This window comes from Struthio camelus, chromosome 5 (assembly GCF_040807025.1).
Source record: "Struthio camelus isolate bStrCam1 chromosome 5, bStrCam1.hap1, whole genome shotgun sequence".
NCBI lineage: Eukaryota > Metazoa > Chordata > Aves > Struthioniformes > Struthionidae > Struthio > Struthio camelus.
In genome coordinates, this window is record NC_090946.1 from 25,845,730 (window position 1) to 25,864,321 (window position 18,592).

Below are 18,592 nucleotides of genomic sequence, written 5' to 3' on the forward strand. Positions count from 1 at the left end.
CACAATCTCCATTGTACAGGAAGAACAAAATTAACACATTTTATTAAGGACAGCAACAACTTGCACCACTTTTCTCTCTGCTAGACCATTTTTCCATAGGTATTTCTACCTGTGAAACTAGTAACCTAATTAAAACAATGTTGTGAGCTAACAAACACATTCTTTCAGTATAAAACCCAGAATGGCTTGCATTAACCACTACCGGTAGCATGAATGCTGTTTCATGAAAATATGTATCTCTCGAAGCACAAAAAGAATAAGAGCATTCAGTTTCTGAGGAAAGAAGTTGTTTCATAACAATTATGCTAGCCTCACTTTAAAAAGATTTCTTAATCTTAGTTTCATTGCTTTACAAACCAAAGAAAGTAGAGAAGCTATGATTTTGAACTTAATTTATAGAAATTCTGTGTTTGATAAAACTTGCTTAAATCTAAAGTCTTAGAAATCTGATTACTAGCCTAAAAAACAACTGAGTGACTCATGTACTGGAGAACAAATCACACCTTATAGACCATGAAAGAGCCTGTGCGTCTCAGATTCTTGATTCTATAGGATTACAACCATGGTTTAGATGCTTCTCTTTGCTCTATACTGTATCTACAGTTACTTACATTTCTATTTCTTTTCCATCACTTGCCACTGCAATGGCAGTGGAATTTGAAATCATCTTACTCTGAAGCCATATTTCAGTCTCTCATATTCAGCCTCTTACCCAAGCCAAACTTTCAATGGCAAGTTGCAGGACATTGTCTTTACCAGTTTGAATAGCAGGTAGAAAGGAGATTTAATAGCAGAGACTAATATTAAAGTATTGATGGGCAATTTCTGTCACTCCAGCAATGGCACAGTGATTCCAACATCCCTCCGAAGAAAGTATTCTTGAAAAGTAATACTTTTAGATGCATTACGATAACAGGAATTTAATTGCAGAGATTACTTCTCCATAAATGTCATTTTAAGCTGTACTACTGAATGTCAAACTTCAACTACAGAGCTGCAGCAAAATATGGAGGAATCGTAGATACAGTTGTGAAACAAACTTTGTCACATGCTCAGGACATGCTATTTCTGCCTCAAGTTCAGTTATGCCAAAAGTTAATACAGATACCTATGATGTAGGGATTTTCTTTTGGATACACAACAAGCAGTACTGTACATTTGGTAGGTGAACTTGAGCATCTAGTTCCTGACTTTATTTCTGTTGTTTTACATTGACAGGCTTGTTTCTCTCCAGTCAGAGATAAAGAATTTAAAATGGCATATTTTGCTTGCACAGATTTCTCAATTTTGAATTAGTCTTAACTCTTATTTTCAAACAAACATCTAATTCCATTGTTTTACTAGAAAGGAAATGTAATGTAATGTAATACATGCAAGGGAAGTCAAAGATCAAGTTGATCAGTAATTCACTATTTGACCTTCAAATGACATAAAAATTTTAAACACCTACTTTGGTAAAAAGATTAGGAAGTGTATATAGGAAACAATTTATCAATGCTTATCAGCCCAGTAAGATTTTGTAGCATTGCCCTGTTTAGAGAGGCAATTCATCAGTACTACAAACAGAATCCTGGAGTTCTTGGTTCCCTATGGTGTGATCAGACCACGTTATTTGTGAGAAAATATGCCTAGGATAGTAAGAATATGGGAAGCATGTTTTTGGGACAGTAGCCCAAATAGCTAGAATGACCTTCTGCAAGGTTACGCACTCAATTTTGAGGAAATTCCAAAGATCAGGTTGCTCTGGCAACCCTGAATAAGAACCGAGTAGACAATGCTGAATCTGTGCAATCATCATGCATGTTGACATGATCTTCATATCCTTTTAAAATAAAAAGGAAAACTTCATCTGAGCAGCTATGCAAGGTCTTAACTTTAAGGCTACAGAACGTGTACATCCCCTGCAAAACACAGTATCAAATGGTTATTCACGTCTACGTGCAGTTAAACACCAGTTAGGTCTTGAATGTTTGTAAAAAAAAAAAAAAAAAAAACTGCAGACAGCTGATACGAAAAGCCTTATGGCATGAATAAGAGGAAAGATAGTGAACTGCTGCAGTTTTTTAAAGGTTTAGGAGACGTTAAAATGCTACAAAACTGTTATCGCTGACAACAGTTATGGAATTAACTAATTAGCTATTTTAAAAAGCTGAGTAACTTGAATATCAGCACAAAACAAGCTGTAAGAAATGTTATAAAATGAAGATAAATTTTTAACCATGAACTATAATTAATGAATACTATGATTAACTTTTTACATTTTTTCTCTTTATTTCTAGGATTGTTTGTCAATATTTTTGTCTCATTTTCTCACAAGATCTTGATGCATATTTTTCTGGTAATTATGACAGGAAGTTATATATTTCTCTATCAAAGATCTGATTTCAAGTCATTTATTTTTTCATTTCCTTTTTCATGTCTCTATTGCTGTATAAATATGCTGTAGCTAATGGCTTCAAAAAGTCACTACTATATCTCATAGTACAACTTCACAAATGCTCACCTTAATTAAAGCCTAGCAAGAGCAAAATAAGTACTATAGATATATTATCTCAGAAAGTTCAGAAAAAAACTTAAATTATTTGTAGGCTGTGAATAGAAAATAAAAAGGAAATACACTAATCGTAAATTGAATTAGTCTATTAACACAATTACAATTCATTTAGAAAATACAAAGATAATACAAACTACAAAATTAATCACTGAGCCACTGCAGCTGTTGGTGTTCAATTACTCTGATCTATATAGAAACAAATTGCTCATTATTTCAATTATTCCATTTCTATCATCATTATTTCAACTATAATCTTTGTCAATTCAGTGCTTGAAACAAAATTCTATAAAAAACCCTGTATTACAAGTTATAAAAAATTATACACACAAAAAATTTTGAATTTGAAAATACTATGAACGCTGAATAGGACAGAAGTAATAAAAATATAAAACCATCTGGAAAAATACAGATTGAAAAGAAAAGGTAAGGGCTATTCTCTATTCATTCTACACAGTCACAAGATGCTTGTATGGCTCATCAGCTGCATGGCACCCAGTGCATATTTAAAATAAGACTCCCACAGGCACGCACACACACCACAAAAACGGCAGTAAGTGCTATCTGTCTGGTCTGGACAATTTCAATCTCTTATGAAGCAGAACAGAAAATTCTATTTTCTTCACTTAAAAAAAGCTGTGAAATAAGGCTTTATTTTCTGAAAAAAATACGCATCTGCAAGGATGCGTTGCTCAAGGGTAAAGCATGAGGTCACTATGAAATACTTTGATTTCATATTATTTATGTAGGAATTCAGCGAAAACTATATTCCACAAAAAATAAAGTCCAAAGGGGCTCAAATAAGGGTCTTAATTTTTTTTTTCCACTCCTGAATTTTTAATCCAAAAATCTAATCACGGAACTAGAGCTAGTTTAGTAATCTAACACACAGTAACATAGGATAGATCTAGATCTTGAACTCTTTTAGATTAGGATGGAGCAGAAGAGCAGCAGCAGCAGCAATCAGGTCCTCTCACATGTTCTAGTAAATATATCCTCTGAAGAAAATATATTAAACTTGAATAAAATCTGGGCATCTCTTAAGGATAATTTCCTCTAAAGGCCTTCTGATTTTTGGCAGAGGCGTGGAGAGCAGTTGTATTTGTGGTACACAGCTAAGGCAATGAGCCGAATGTGAACAATCCGCCCCTCAAGGGAAAGGAATTTAAACAATTATACTTTTTGGACAACTTTTTGACAAGCTTTACAGTAACTTTTTGAATCTTTCAGTACTCATAGTGAAACGTCAGTATATACCCGTGCAGACCCAATAAGTAATAATAAGATCCAGTAAGTAATAATTGCAGGAACTTAGGTTACAAGGAAACTTAGTAATTCCACTGATCATCTGCTGAAGTTAGAGACTCTGGAGCTGTAGCAGACTATAATAATGCCATAGGAGTTTTTAGATCTTAAATTTATTGCCATGATTCACAAAATTAAATAACAGATTTTCAGACTGCTGTCAGAGAGAAAGAGTTTGCTATAAACAAAAAGTAAAAAGAAAATTTAATTCTTTAGGATTTATTAGAAAGAAGAATTACTCAAAATCTGTAGTTCTATAGAAATGCACATTTTTTAAATAAAGGCATAGAAGCTGAAGAAAGCAGAATGTAATGACTTGACCAAACCCCTGAAGGAGGCAATGCTGAAATTAAGCACCTCAAGTAAAGAAAGTGTAGACAGATCTGAGGTATGGGAGCTTTCTTTCGAGAAAGCCTCTGTTTAGAGTACAAGTCATGCTGGCTAATGGATAAGTCATGTTCATTGACAATCACATTAGGCTTTTTTGCAGTTTCATCCAAATAAGGCTAATCATTCAGCATGACTAATTTATATAGCTATGAGGGTGGGTTATCAGTACAGATGTACCGAAGCATAAAAGACTTGGGAACACTGACCTAGCTGTCAAATTTAATCAAGCCCAATGAAATTCAATTTGTTAATCTTGCTTGACAATCCTACTCTCATGCAGTTTAAACACTAATACATTTTGTATTGCACTGAGATGCTGGTCTACAGCAAGACTTTTTATTTGGACTAACCAGAAACATGCATTAGCTCTGTTAAAATTTAGACTCAGGGACAAGACTTAAAGTCAGAAGGCTAAAATTGGAATTGTAAATCCTTAAATATTTGTAATATGTATTTTCTTGCCTAGTTCTTACCTTTAATATGTATTTTCTTACCTAGTTCTTACCTTAAAGAACAGAAGCATGAGACCACAAGCTAATATAAGAAACTATGGAGAGAGAGAATTCCAGCCCTTCAGAGGTTGTTTTTGCTTGTGTATACATACATATCTACTCAGACTTCACCAGCTAACCAAAGCAGAGGTTATATACCTCAAGACATTTCAGTTCTCTATAATAGTGATTAGATTAATGCTCATTTTACACCCTAGAGCAAAGGTTTCTGAGTTCAAGAGAAGAGCATAGCTCTTCCTAGTACCTACTCAGACCTCATTCAAAAGGTAATATCTTTTCCATTAGCTACAAAAATTTCCAACAGCCGCAAAGGTTTGGCTTAGCGCTGTATATCTAGGTACCATAGATATCTCTAGAGTGAACTGAAATAGCACAAGCTCTGAACAGCTGATTTATTCTGTTTCCAGTCTACTCTAAGAGCAGCAAAGATAACTTCCCCAATATTTCACAGTGTGGTATACCTAAATCTGCAGTTAGTAAACTTTCAGTCTTGCTTTACAAGCAAGAAGTTTCGTACTTCATTTCTTCTCTCTCCCTATGGGATAACAAAACATTCTATTTTCCAGTCTCTCCCCAAATTGTGTAAAGCCTACCGGATTGAATTAGAGAGAGTCAAACTTGGATAATTACTGTGTTCCTCAATTTGAGGCAGATTGGGATAATAACCAGTATCCAAATATAGCCTCTAGCAGATATATTTTGTCTCTCAATCATACCAGAATAGGCAAGAGGGAGTTCTGGAACACATGAAGCATTAGTTAGAAGAGAATGACCAGAATAGACTTAGTCATCCTGCCTTAAGATGTCTTTTCTATTTCAAGGAATAGAAAACAAATGATTAAACACAGAGTAAACAATTTTCCCACCCAGTTGAACTTTTCCTTTATTTTGTAACTAGAAACAAGTGAAAGAATAAGGTAATATTATATATAATATATATCTGTATCAGTAAAAATATATATAAATTTCTAAAATCATATAGAAACTATCCAGTTAACATTGATGAGACCTGACAGACTGCATTATCTGGAAAATATCTTGTTTTTTTCCCCCTTAGATACATTTATATAGGTCTATTTTCCAGATTATACTCAACATCAGTGTACGTTACACTAAAGACATAAGCAGCGTGAAGTCAAAGTCAGCTCCCTTCAAGAGGTTGCCAATTTTCTTAAGACCTATTCATGCACCATGGAAACACTCCATATACCCACTAACGTGCTTGAACCTTTTTGTTTGCTCTAGAGCTTAGACATCAATACAGCTACAAAACAATCATGAACTAGATGTGCAATCTGCTGATTGACGCAGCAGATTTCTAACATCACTTGGTTTGTTTCTCTGTATCACTGTCTCCACAACTGCCACAACTAAGTGGGGAGGTGAGGAAAGTCATGTTGTTTGGCAGCCTGAAACAATTTAATTCTATTTCTTATTGATCAAGATGAAATCCTAAAAAGTTATGAGCACAAACAGTCTGAAAAAGGAGGGGGAAGGGTGTTTAAGCCTGCTTGCCTACCTCAATTTTTCTAGCATCAAACTAGAAGAAGCGTGTGTTTTTTCTTAGTCAGTCATACATTTCCATTTAACCAGTTGTATCACAGAATCACAGAATCGCCAAGGTTGGAAGGGACCTCTGGAGATCACCTAGTCCAACCTCCCTGCTCAAGCAGGGGGAGCCTCTAGAGCATATTTCCCAGGATCACATCCAGACGGGTTGTGAATATCTCCAGCAAAGGAGACTCCACCACCTCTCTGGGCAACCTGTGCTCCGTCACCCTCACGGTAAATTTTTTCCTCATATTCAGATGGAACTTCCTGTGTCTCGGTTTGTGCATGTTGCCTCTTGTCCTGTCACTGGGCACCACAGAGAAGAGACTGGCCTCATTCTCTTGACAACCCTCCCTCCCCCCCTTCAGATATTTGTATACATTGGTGAGATCCCACCTCAGTCTTCTCTTCTCCAGGCTGAACAGGCCCAGCTCTCGCAGCCTTTCTTCATAGGAGAGAGGCTCCAGTCCCCTCATCATCTTTGTAGCCCTCCACTGGACTCTCTCCAGCAGTGCCATGTCTCTCTTGTACTGGGGAGCCCAGAGCTGGACACAGTACTCCAGGTGAGAGGTGAGGCCTCCCCAGGGCTGAGGAGAGGGGCAGGATCACCTCCCTCCACCTGCTGGCAACACTCTGCCTAACGCACCCCAGGAGACCATTGGCCTTCTTGGCCACAAGGGCGCCTTGCTGGCTCACGCTTAACTTGTTGTCCACCAGCACTCCCAGGTCCTTCTCTGCAGAGCTGCTTTCCAGCAGGTCAACCCCCAGCCTGTACTGGTGCCTGCAGGGGGTTATTCCTGCCTAGGTGCAGGACCTTGCACTTGCCTTTGTGGAACTTCAGGAGGTTCCTCTCCGCCCAGCTCTCCAGCCTGTCCAGGTCCCTCTGAATGGCAGCACAGCCTTCTGGTGTGTCAGCCACTCCTCCCAGTTTAGTATCATCAGCAAACTTGCTGAGGGTGCACTCTGACCTTGAGGAAGGGACATTGATGGATACGTTGAACAAGACTGGACCCAGGACTGACCCCTGGGGGACACTGCTAGCTGCAGGCCTCCAACTAGACTCTGTGCCACTGATCACAACAACCCTCTGAGCTCTGCCATCCAGCCAGTTCTCAATCCACCTCACTGTCCGCTCATCTAACCCATACTTCCTGAGTTTACCTAGGAGGATGTGATGGGAGACAGTGTCTTTCAATCTTTCAATCCTCTGCAAAAGAAAACCAGCAGAAAACACCTATTACTCTACCCAGAACTAGCTTCACAACAATCACTTTCAGAACTTCTGAAAGATGCCACTGAGTAGTATTACCCTCTTAGTGGAAAAAATGCCAGGTTTTATATTCTATTGAACTTTTTGGAAAGGAGTGTGAAATGGCATCTTCATGTAAAATTAAAACATTTTCTAAACAAAATAGTGCTGCTCAGATAAACAAGGAGACAGATCTATTTGTTTACATGACCTAAAGCTCATAAGAGGAAATACTAGATAATTTCAGATAAGTTGGAAGCATGTTCTACTAATACAAATGAATGAAGGAGATGAAATCCTATGGAATGACAAACCTGAAAATCCTCAAAAAAAAAGACAAGTCTTCTAATCCCTTCCCTAGAAAGAAGGCATACAAAAAACCTCTGACAACCACTGAAAGAAAATCCATTTATAATCTGATATGTCTCTTTCTTGCTTGCTTTTTTTCCTCTAAATAATAGAAGATATATGTATGCGCTGATGCTACTACCACTGCGTGCTGGGTTGTGTACAGATCAAAGAAGGGAGATATAGAGTAAAAATTTTCAGACATACCCAAGTGATTTAGGAGCACAGGCTCAACATCATAATGAAAGGGATAAGGGCTTCTGTGTCACTTTACCCAGGATTACCCTCCTAGATATGAGATGGCTGAGAAATTATCACTAATTTCTGAACTATCGTTTGGAACTTACTTTTCTTCTTCTTTGTTTGCAATCTGAAGGAAGAAGAGTGCTTTCCCTGAGAATCTGTTTACATGTTTTATAGTTCAACAGGTGAGAAAATAAAATCCCAAACAACTTCTACTGGCTAAAACCTTGTTTGAAAAAGGGGTTTTCGGAAAAAGAAAGGAGAAGAAAACACATTCCTAAACTTGCCTATTTGCCTAGAACTTGTTTTGCTTGTGTGAGAAGTCATTTCTGGAATTATATCTACCACGTTCATATTTGTTTCATTTTTTTATACTTTCATCTTATGGTATGCGTTAAGGTTTGCACATTTATAATAAAGTGAATATTCATATATGGATCTGAAAAAAAAATCTCAACATTCTTTAAACTAAACTTCCTAGATATAGACTTCCTGACTACTTATGGCTGGTCAGATGCTAATATTTGAAGCTCCTTATTAGCCTTCAGAGGGTAAGCTTTACTAGAAAACAAGTCAGAACTGCAGCAGAAAGAGGCTGATGATATCTTCTTCAGCAGATGTGTTGCATCTTCAGCATCTTCAGATGTGTTGACACAAATCCTAAGGCTACTGAGCCCTAACCACAAAGATCAACTCCTCATCTTGGATGCTAGAATACTAAGAGAAGAGATTTTTAATTGCTATATCATGAGAGCACCAAAAGACAGCAAATTGTGTCTTGCATCTTATCCCTTTCCAGCATACATTTGTGGAAAAAGAAATTCATAGTTCCACTGCTGGGGAAGAATGCCATCAGGGAGAATTATACATTCTAACTCATTAGGACATGAGGATAATAGCATAGCTATTATTTTTTTTATATTATATATATATATATATCTGTGTGTGTGTATGCACACGCGCGTGTGAGAGAGTGTATACACATGTGTGTATGTATACATAAACACACATATATACGTACGTATACGTTTGGATAAATGACTTCCAGCTAAGGAGATGCTGCAGTCTTAGTAAAAACCATAGAAATTTGTCTGTTGCAGAGGAAGTGACAATTTGAGAAAAAACAATAAGAAACAAAACTGTAGGAAAATTGTAGGAGGGACAAAACACTAACATGGTTAGATCCCAAAGGAGATGGATACAAAATAAAGCTTTATTATACCTGCAATGATGTCGTCCATCTGCTCCAAAGCTGCTTCAAGCATATGACTAGCGTCAGACGCCATGGTCTACGATTTGTTCAGACCTTTACTCTTCCTACAGAAAAGACAGATGAAAGCATATGTATCATACTAAAATCAGACTCGATAGAAAATCTATTTCACTGTTACACTGTAAAATAAGCCATGCAAGCAAAAGTCCACCTAGCAAAAATATAGCCTAATACATATTAATTTTGAATTTTTGACTAACAAGATTTTAAAGTCAGCAAATGCAAATGGAAACATAAAAAAAGAAATCTCAAACACACTGGAAGTCAGGAATTCATGTACACCTCATTCTTAAGCAGAATTTTCTAAATTGAAAGTTCATTTCATTTCAGCCTTCTCCACTGTGGGAAAACCCTGAGAAATGCTGAAACTCAGTAATAAGCCAAATACAATGGATTTTTTTTCCTTAAACTAACAAATCAAAATGATTTGCTTTTTTCACAAATCAAGAATCCTAAGGCACAGGCTCTTCTCCATGGCGCTGGTGAAATATTTACAAAGACACAGAGAAATTTCATTCATTAATAACCTCTGTGTTATCAGTAAGTTACATGTCCTGTGCCCTTCTGGTCGATGTATATAACAAAAGTATCTAGCGGGATAGATGCAGGAATGCAAGTCAGAATTACTTTCTAATTGCTTTCTAACTTCAGCTCTGCCATGACAAACCATAGTTTGCCATAAAGGGTAAGCCATTATTTAGCTTCAGATCAAATAGAGGTGAAGAGCAATACAAGAACGTCATATTAGAAAACAGAAGAAAAGTCTTCAGTGTCACCCAAGGCAAAGATTAATGTAAATGAAGGCTTGTTTTTAATCGCTTCTTTTCTGTCAAAATAGTAATTTAAGTGTAGACAATGCTAAATGTAATTAGATTCCCCAAAACGCATCTAATCTTTATAGCAGCTGCCTCAAATGTTTTATTTAACAGTACTAGAAATACCACAAATTATGTTCAGACTGAATAACCTTGCAAATCATTAAGTCAGCTGCCATAAAGTTAAAATTTCAGAACGCTTATACATGATCCATACTTTCAAGACATTTCTTTTGACCACTGGTTCAATTTGTTGATTTTGGTAGGTTTCTATCTTCTCTTGTCACATTTACATTCCAGTAGCTTAACGGATTCACTAAACACATTAGAGACACCTGATCCTCCTTCTCAGCAAAATTCCTCCTAGTTCAAAGCAATCATAACTGGCAACAATCACTGCAGGAAGGGGAAATCCACCTACAATAAGTAGCTGCCAAAGATGCACCTAGTCTACCTTGATCCTTTAGTTTATGTGGCAAAAAAGATCTACTCCCCCAGAGACCTACAGCTGCCCTCTGTGTTGGGCAATCAGGACAGTAGGCCGGCTCAAGATTAGAAGGAAGAAAAGAGCGAAAAATATTAGAAATAACAGAGTTTATATTGCCAGGTGGCACTGCATGCTCTTATTTGCATTGCAAGATTTTGCTCTGTTTGCCTAATGCAGCTACAGCAATTCACATTTATTATTAAAAAGAAATGCAGGACTACCGTTCTTTTAAACTTCAGGTAAAGCATTTGACTATCTACAGTGGAAAAGCTACAGAAAATATTGGATTATTACATTACAAACTTGACATTTTGGTAACAGTAAAACTTTCAACCAAGATCTTGACATGAAACAGAAGAAATATTTTGTTGAAAAACGTCACCAACTCTAAGTCTCCTATCTCCTCCCAACCTCTACACTCCTCCCCACCTTCTGTCCCACATACACAGTATATTTGCTGCTTAACTGAATCAAGCTAGAGTAAAACCGGCTGGTCAAACAATACTTTTATTAAGAAATCATGTGAAGTGCTTTGCTCCAGAGTAATAATGTAATATTACTTGCTTAACATCTTTTTCTAGACAGACCTGTTGTGCATGAGCTTCAGGCAAGTCTTATTTTCCCAGACACTCCCTTCTTCCAGTTTGACTGTTAGCAATAATGGAAGCTGGAAACAGCTTCTTAGATCCCATAACATTTCAGTTACCATTTCTGATCTAGTTCTGTAGAGGTATCTGCAGTTACAGGTTTTTTTTGTTTGTTTGTTTGTTTTTAAATAGCCAGATACCTGTATCACTCCCAAAGCACTGTGAATGCCACAAAACCAATATGTATATTTGCTGGCTTTTAAATTGTGATTCTTTTTGTTTTTGTTTCTTGAGTGACATCAACAGATGCAAAACACCATGATTTATCTGCATGTGTAAAAAACATATTTTGAAAAGCAGTTTTTGTTTAGTCTTTAAAAAACCCGAAAAAGCTTCTTTATCATTAATACTAAAGTAAAAGCTTTAATATTAGCATTAATATTAAATATTCTAACTTTCATACCAGATCAATTTATAATAGAAAAATACAGGAACCAATTAACTCACCTTTTCAGGTCCCTAAGGAGAGAAGAATATACTTTTCCCCAATCAGTAAAAAATACTCATTGTTAATAGCGAAAGTTTTACTGTTGAGTAGATGTAAGTCTAAAGACGTTAAAAGACGTAAGCCACATGCTCATAACTTAGAACCCAACCCACAGAGAAAGATATAACAACCCAGTTTGTTATAATTACCTATGTAATAAGATCTTCCAGGAAGTGCAGAGCAAACTAGTTTGAATGCCCTAAATGTATTTTACTCAGCTAGTTTTACCCTATAAACCCTAATCTAAGATTTGCATTTCAAATACAGTGAAGAACAATTTCTGCTAGAACTGTTGTGCTTGCAGTCAATATCCCTTGCAAAATTCCTTAACCTATTTTCCTTATGTAAAGCTATAGCTTACTGTGCCAACAGAACATAATATTTAATAAGCATATTCACTACGAGCAAGATAATTAAGGCTTGTCATGGCTATGAAAACTAAGTCTGAATTTTTCATGGCTGCCCTGAGCCAGCAGCTGTCCAGAGATAAGAATATGAGCGTTTAGGCAACTCTTGAGTCAGATGTTTTTCAAAGTTGCTTCTAATAATAAGGTTGCCAATGTTATCAGTTATGGAGAGGGGTGTAGTTTGTGCTAGGAACTCAAGTCTTGAAACCCAGGTCTTGCCTTAATATTCAATGCTTTGGGTGGCCCTCAGTCTTCTCTCACAGTAAAAAGATATAGCTAATAGTTAAATGCCACCACCTATCTTTCTGGGATGAATAAATACATATTTGTAAACTGTTTTAAAGATTCCAGTTCTAAATATCACACTGCTTTGTACCTAATGGTGTAAGGACATATTAAGTGCCTTGACAAAGCTTCAGAAGTCCCCCATGGTTTTGTAAACTGCAAGACGACTCCTAAGGTGGAATGAAGAAATAGGCACGATTCCCACCCCCAATATTTCCCACCTTGTCTCTCCCTCAGCCATATGCTGCGCTGTATGCAGTCACCCCACAGGCCCACAATTGCTAATTCATCTCTCTAACCTGGCTCAGGAATTCGTAAGACATCATCAAATATAAGAGTTAAAAATACATATTTGGACACTGATCTTTTTAAAACTGGCATACATCTCTAATCAAGTTAATTCTCAGACCTAAATAACCATCTGCAGCTGCTAGAAATGGAAGAATTTCAGATGATGACTAGAATGACAGCCTAAGGAACACTACTTATATAGCATCATTCAGGGCTATCCAGCCAGAAATCTTATTTCATTTATTTGTTAATATAGACACTACTTTCTCTACTTCCTTCTCATATGCTTAATTAAGCCAGAGGAAAGGTTCTATTTACCCTTCCACCTATTTATTACCATTTAGATAATAAATAAAAAAACAACAACACTACAGAATTTTTTAAGAGCAACAGGAATAAATAAAAGATATTTTTCAACTAGAGAGTTCATTTAGAAAGCGTAAGGCGTCTACTACAGAGGGGAAAAAATCCCTCTGCTGAAAACAGCAATCAAAACACCCCAAACCTACCCACACCCACTAGAAAGAAATGCAGACTACCGAAAACTGCACAGAGACCTGAAGCTGAACCATCTGGAAGTGGCAGAAGAACTGGGAAAGTTTCTAGTCAACATATTGCTGTAAGTCCCCATATGTCCCCATCCTTAGGCAGAGTTAGTACATTGCCTCATGTTGGAAATGTTCTATAAAACTAACATACCCTGGTACCTCGGTATTATCCTGACATTGTAGAACCACCAGGTTCTGTGCTACAGATAAAAGTTAGTCACAAGTGGAAAAAACTATGCCACTTAAACATATTTTACTAAATAATTTCAATAAAAATATGATGGGAACCAAATGCATTTAAATTTACTGAGATCTGATAGGAAAATCATGAAGGCAAATATCTATTTTCAAAAATAGACCCATTAGATATGCAAATTTGAGTCTGAAATTGACTCTTTTAGAAGGAGAAAAAAATAAGAAAAAAGCACCCTTAAAAAAACAGTAAGTGCTTTGGCTGATAGTTTATGATACTTCAGAAGTACAAATGCCCTCAGAGTAACTCCTCCACAGGACCCATGGATATTAAGTTACAGTTGCTATTGGTACCATAACTGAATTTCCTGACTCATGTTTGTACCAAGTCTCATCCTTAAGTATAAAAGCTGACGCTGACAGAATGGCATGTGTAAAGTGAGGTTTCTTCAGCTCCTCTCTACAGCAGTTTTATCAACCAGAGAAAGTCGTTTACTCCTTAAGCATTATTTTTACATGTATGTATGTATACAAAATGGTTCATAAAAACTTTAAAAAGCACTTCATAATTTAATTTTACATTTGCTATCGGATACACAAAATCCTTCATTCAGGTCCTCAAGCAATCAAAAATTGGTTAAGGCTGTATATATATGTATGTATATTCATAAACAAAAGCCTTGATTTCCATTATACACATTAACAAGGGAAATTCTGTAATTTCTGATTTTGCAAATCTTAAAACCAAAATTGCATTATGCATTACTACACTAATTGGGAAAAATTATTTTAGTTCAGTTGTCGTTGAGCTAGTCAAATTTCTAGCTAACTAAAATTTCAAAGCAATACAATGAATCAATGCTTTGGATTTAAAGTTCAAATGAGTAAAGCAAGCATGCTAAAATATATGAGAGGAAAGTTTCTGAACCAAAACATGAATATTTCTGGTCTTAAGATAAATGCAAAGGTGAATAGTTTACAGAAGTTCAGACCTGGTACTACAGTTCACATTTAGCCATAAAATATTGTAACAAAAAAAAGTTAGGCCCCACAAAATCATGACATTTAAATTTTTTCTTTCCCTTCTGATCTAAGATATTCACTAATTTCAAGGTCATAACTTCAAGTTTTCTCTCACGAAGGCTAACACTTTAGGTAAGTCTCATAAAGTCACTTAATTCCAGAACCTATGCCTGTAAAAAAAGAAGAAAATCTAAAGATTGCAAGAGTTGGTAAGTTTAAGCTGAGAAATGATATAAAGAATGATACTATGAAAGTAAATTGTTGCTCTAGTAAATTGGAAGGTGAGAAATGGTAATAAAAGTAAATAAAGAACTAATGCATGAACTCTTTGTCATAGGGTATAACAGAAGATAAGACCTTGAAAGAAATTCAGAGATTAGTTATATGGGATTAGCAAAAAGATTCAAAGCTACACTCTCTGAAAATCCTAAGATTTCAGACAAACTGAAAATGAAACACAACAACAAAAATCCAGTTTTTAATCCTTGGGAATCAAGAGAAAAATTTCTTATGGGTCATAAGAATAGGCTTTTTAAAATCTCTCTGGAGCAGAGGCTTCTCAGCCTGGCCATGACAAACCAAGCAGATCAGGTCAAACCCTAATGTTCAGTATCTGCTTGCCTTCCTGCATTTCAGTAAGTCGTATAAATAGAGATTGTTCTTTTAACCTACTAAGCTGTTATGAAACTAATTTAGCAGAATAAGCATTTGCTAATGAATTTATTAAGTAAATAAGTGCATGTGCATAAATCCCACTAGGGCTACAGAAGCGTATATGAGCACTATGAAATGGAGAGCTTGCTTTTAAATGTGGTGTGATTTACGCAGGTGCTGTTTTGATTATTAGTCTGAAAATATAGCTGTTTAATTGAAAGCTGCCAATGCTAAGACAGGGCCAGAAGACCTGATGCCTCAAAGAAGTGTATGGAGGCCTGATCTTTAAGTCTGCCCACAGTGTCTATTTCCTTCCCTTCCTCTATGTGCACAGAGGACTATTTTTAAAATCAGCTGCTTTGCCAACATCAAAGAGCAGACACTCTAACCAACTGGCTTAGTCTGTAGAACCCATAGAGCCCTTTGTCCTAGTGCTTCTGCTTTTATGTATTATTGTAGCATAATCTAGACAGGTGTCCATCAAAATCTCAGAGAAGCAGAGAATGGCTATGTGTTTTTGGAACCTCTGTTGCTGTAAGAACAGTCATGCTGGCTCAGACTAAAAGTCTGCCTGGCCCAGTGCTCTGTCTCCAATCATGTTTAGTGCAATGCAGGTATAGGGTGATCAGTCTCCTGATTTACCTTTCTTTCTTGCCCATCAGTGAAACTTTTTGTGCAGCAATTTGTAAATAATTAAACCAGCCTAGTGATGCTTCCAATATCACCCACCCTGCATCTGGGAACACAAACATAATTAATTCACACTAACAGGAACTGATCACATCACGTACTTCTGCATGAATTTCAGCCTTAGTAGCTATTTCGAGGAAAGTGTCTGTGGGAAACAAGGAGAAAAGATACAATTCTACCAGAAGCAGCAAACTCAACACAAGTGAACCTGCCTGGATTAAAACATTCAAACTAGAAACAACAAATGGGTCACTACTAAAAGTACCATATCCCACACCACTCATCACATCACCGAAGTCTTCAGGTTGTTCCCTTTCTTTGACTACAGAATTTTTATAACCAAAAGGTAAAAATTCTCCATGGCAAATTAAATCCTCATCTAAAATGACACGTTTGTTGATTTTGCTTCTCCTTTATTCAGAATGTGGAATACCTTACTCCCTGCAGAATTTGGACAAGTAAGGAAGTAGCCAAATCAGACATTTTACCATAGCTTATCTCTAAAATCAAAGAATGGTATATTCTGCTATCATATTGACTTTCTGTACTTAAATGATAAACCCCATATACTAATTTCAAGAGAAAGCATTATACACGGCAATGTTGCAAGACAGATACAAATAAGTAGCTTGACATCCAAAAGAAACATTCTATATTTTTAAATTTTGCAGAGGTGAAAGAAACTTGTAGTATCTCCCAGCTGAAGAAATGTTATTACAGCTGGTAAGAAAAATGTGACATCCTTTATTCTTGTTTTTCCATTGCGCTCTGGCAGAAATATGAATACCAAGATGACTAGAGATAGATTAAGAGCCCATTTACACCCCCACTGAAAACAGCAGCTGATTTGAGAGGGAACAAGAGGAAGCCCATAACGAGTATGTGACCAGATATACAGGTCTCTTTGATGACTTGTTCTATGAAAAAGCTGTTATTTGCTCACAAGAAAACCTGTTTAGCTAGGAAAGGATCTTAATAGCATGAGCCACACTGAAGACCCACTCAAGCGGTTAGCTTTCCTATTTCACTCTCATCTATGCATGTTGTTAATGTGTCCTGCTCTACTGCCACACTGCAATAAGTGAACTTCATGTAACTACATATCCAGTTTTGAGCACTCTTCTTATATTTTTACAGAAGAGCTCTGTAGCACCCAGCGTGCTGCCTGAATCAAGTCTAATGCATCCAAAGGCACAAGATGCAAGAGAGAATTTGGAAGTCTACTGTTATATATAGCACCCTTCATCATCAAGCAAGCTAGGCATTCTCACATTCTTACCAACCACAAAGCCCACCAAGCTGTATCTGCCAACCATTTCAAGGCACTTACTCTCAGTTCTATGCAGATGGAAATCATAGTAAGGTTTAACAGATAAACCATCTAGCACTCCATGAGTGTAACAGATAATTACACATTTAAAAGTTATTTTAATGAAAACTTGGATGGCTGAAGTGATTGAAGATAACGATTACACACAACACTTTGAAATAAAAGCTTTTAAAATTCCATGCAAAATAGCTCAAAAGTAACAGTGACCTGCTAATTACATTTGACTCCATATCCTTTTTCTTTTCTTAAAGAAAAGATTACAAATTGTCACATCAGTCAATATAGAATCACGTCAGACTAAGCTGATCAATTCAGTCTTGCAATATTTCTCCTCACTGGAAGGGAGCTGAACATGCAGTTTAACTTTTAGACAAGTGATCTTAGTAAATATGAAACTCTTAACTACTATGTGACACTTCTTTTGTCAGACCCAAAGGGTACCTCACAGAAAAACATAACTTACATGTAACATTTTATAGATGTAAACTCTAATGCCGGAGAAATAAATGTGACTTGAAAAACACCATAGTTCAGGTTAATGGAAGAATTCTCTTAACTAACCCATTTCTAATAAACCAGACTATCAAGTGTAAATTAAATGAACCAAATTTCAGTGTTAAATCATGTCATAAACGGCAAATCAAATCAAGTTTAATTTTTCCTTGTAAAATATGCAAGATATACCAGACTAAGCAAGAAAATGAATAACTACAGTTCCATGCATAGGAATGCCTGTCTATTTGTATTTGCAAAACTTAAAAAGTATATACATTGCTTGCTGAAAGAGACTAATTGCTCAGTAAAACAGGTTTCATGTATGAATTTCCATAGCTATCATACTCCAGGTTATTCATTTTGGCTTACGGGTTTATCACCACATTTCATCCAGAAAGCTTTTGGAAGTTTTGCGAATCAAAAAATGCCATTCTCAGCACAAAGAGAATGCAAGAGCTGGACCTAGAAACAGACCCATTCATAAATTCATTATGCTTCCCTTTTTTATATGCATATTTACATTCTAACTTCAGGACATTAGCTGCATATTGGTTCATCAATGGGGTACGTTCTCTTCTTACTGCAAATTCCTATTTCTTTTACGGCATACAAAATAGGAATTCAACCATTCTAATGAACACACACAAGTTAAACATGAACAGTAAGACACTTGTAAGTAGTTAATTAAAATACTTAACTAAAAACAAATCTAGAGAAATCCTTTCTGATACACAAAACAGTACAAACTGTTCAGAGTTTGAGAATGACTTAATGGCAAAAGACTCTTCAATAAACGCATCTCATTTAAGATTTGTACAT

At 36.3% G+C, this 18,592-nt stretch overlaps 1 protein-coding gene across 8 annotated transcripts in view; it reads right to left on the reverse strand.

The window, feature by feature from the left end:
* Nucleotides 1–18,592, reverse strand: part of PPFIBP2 (PPFIA binding protein 2) — a 108,798-nt gene that overhangs the window by 79,753 nt on the left and 10,453 nt on the right. For all 8 annotated transcript variants that reach the window (XM_068945169.1, XM_068945170.1, XM_068945168.1 and 5 more), the window contains exon 2: nt 9,372–9,466. In XM_068945169.1, the coding sequence (XP_068801270.1) occupies nt 9,372–9,435 (64 nt within the window). In that variant the 5' untranslated portion in view covers nt 9,436–9,466. The remainder of the gene's footprint in view (nt 1–9,371; nt 9,467–18,592) is intronic.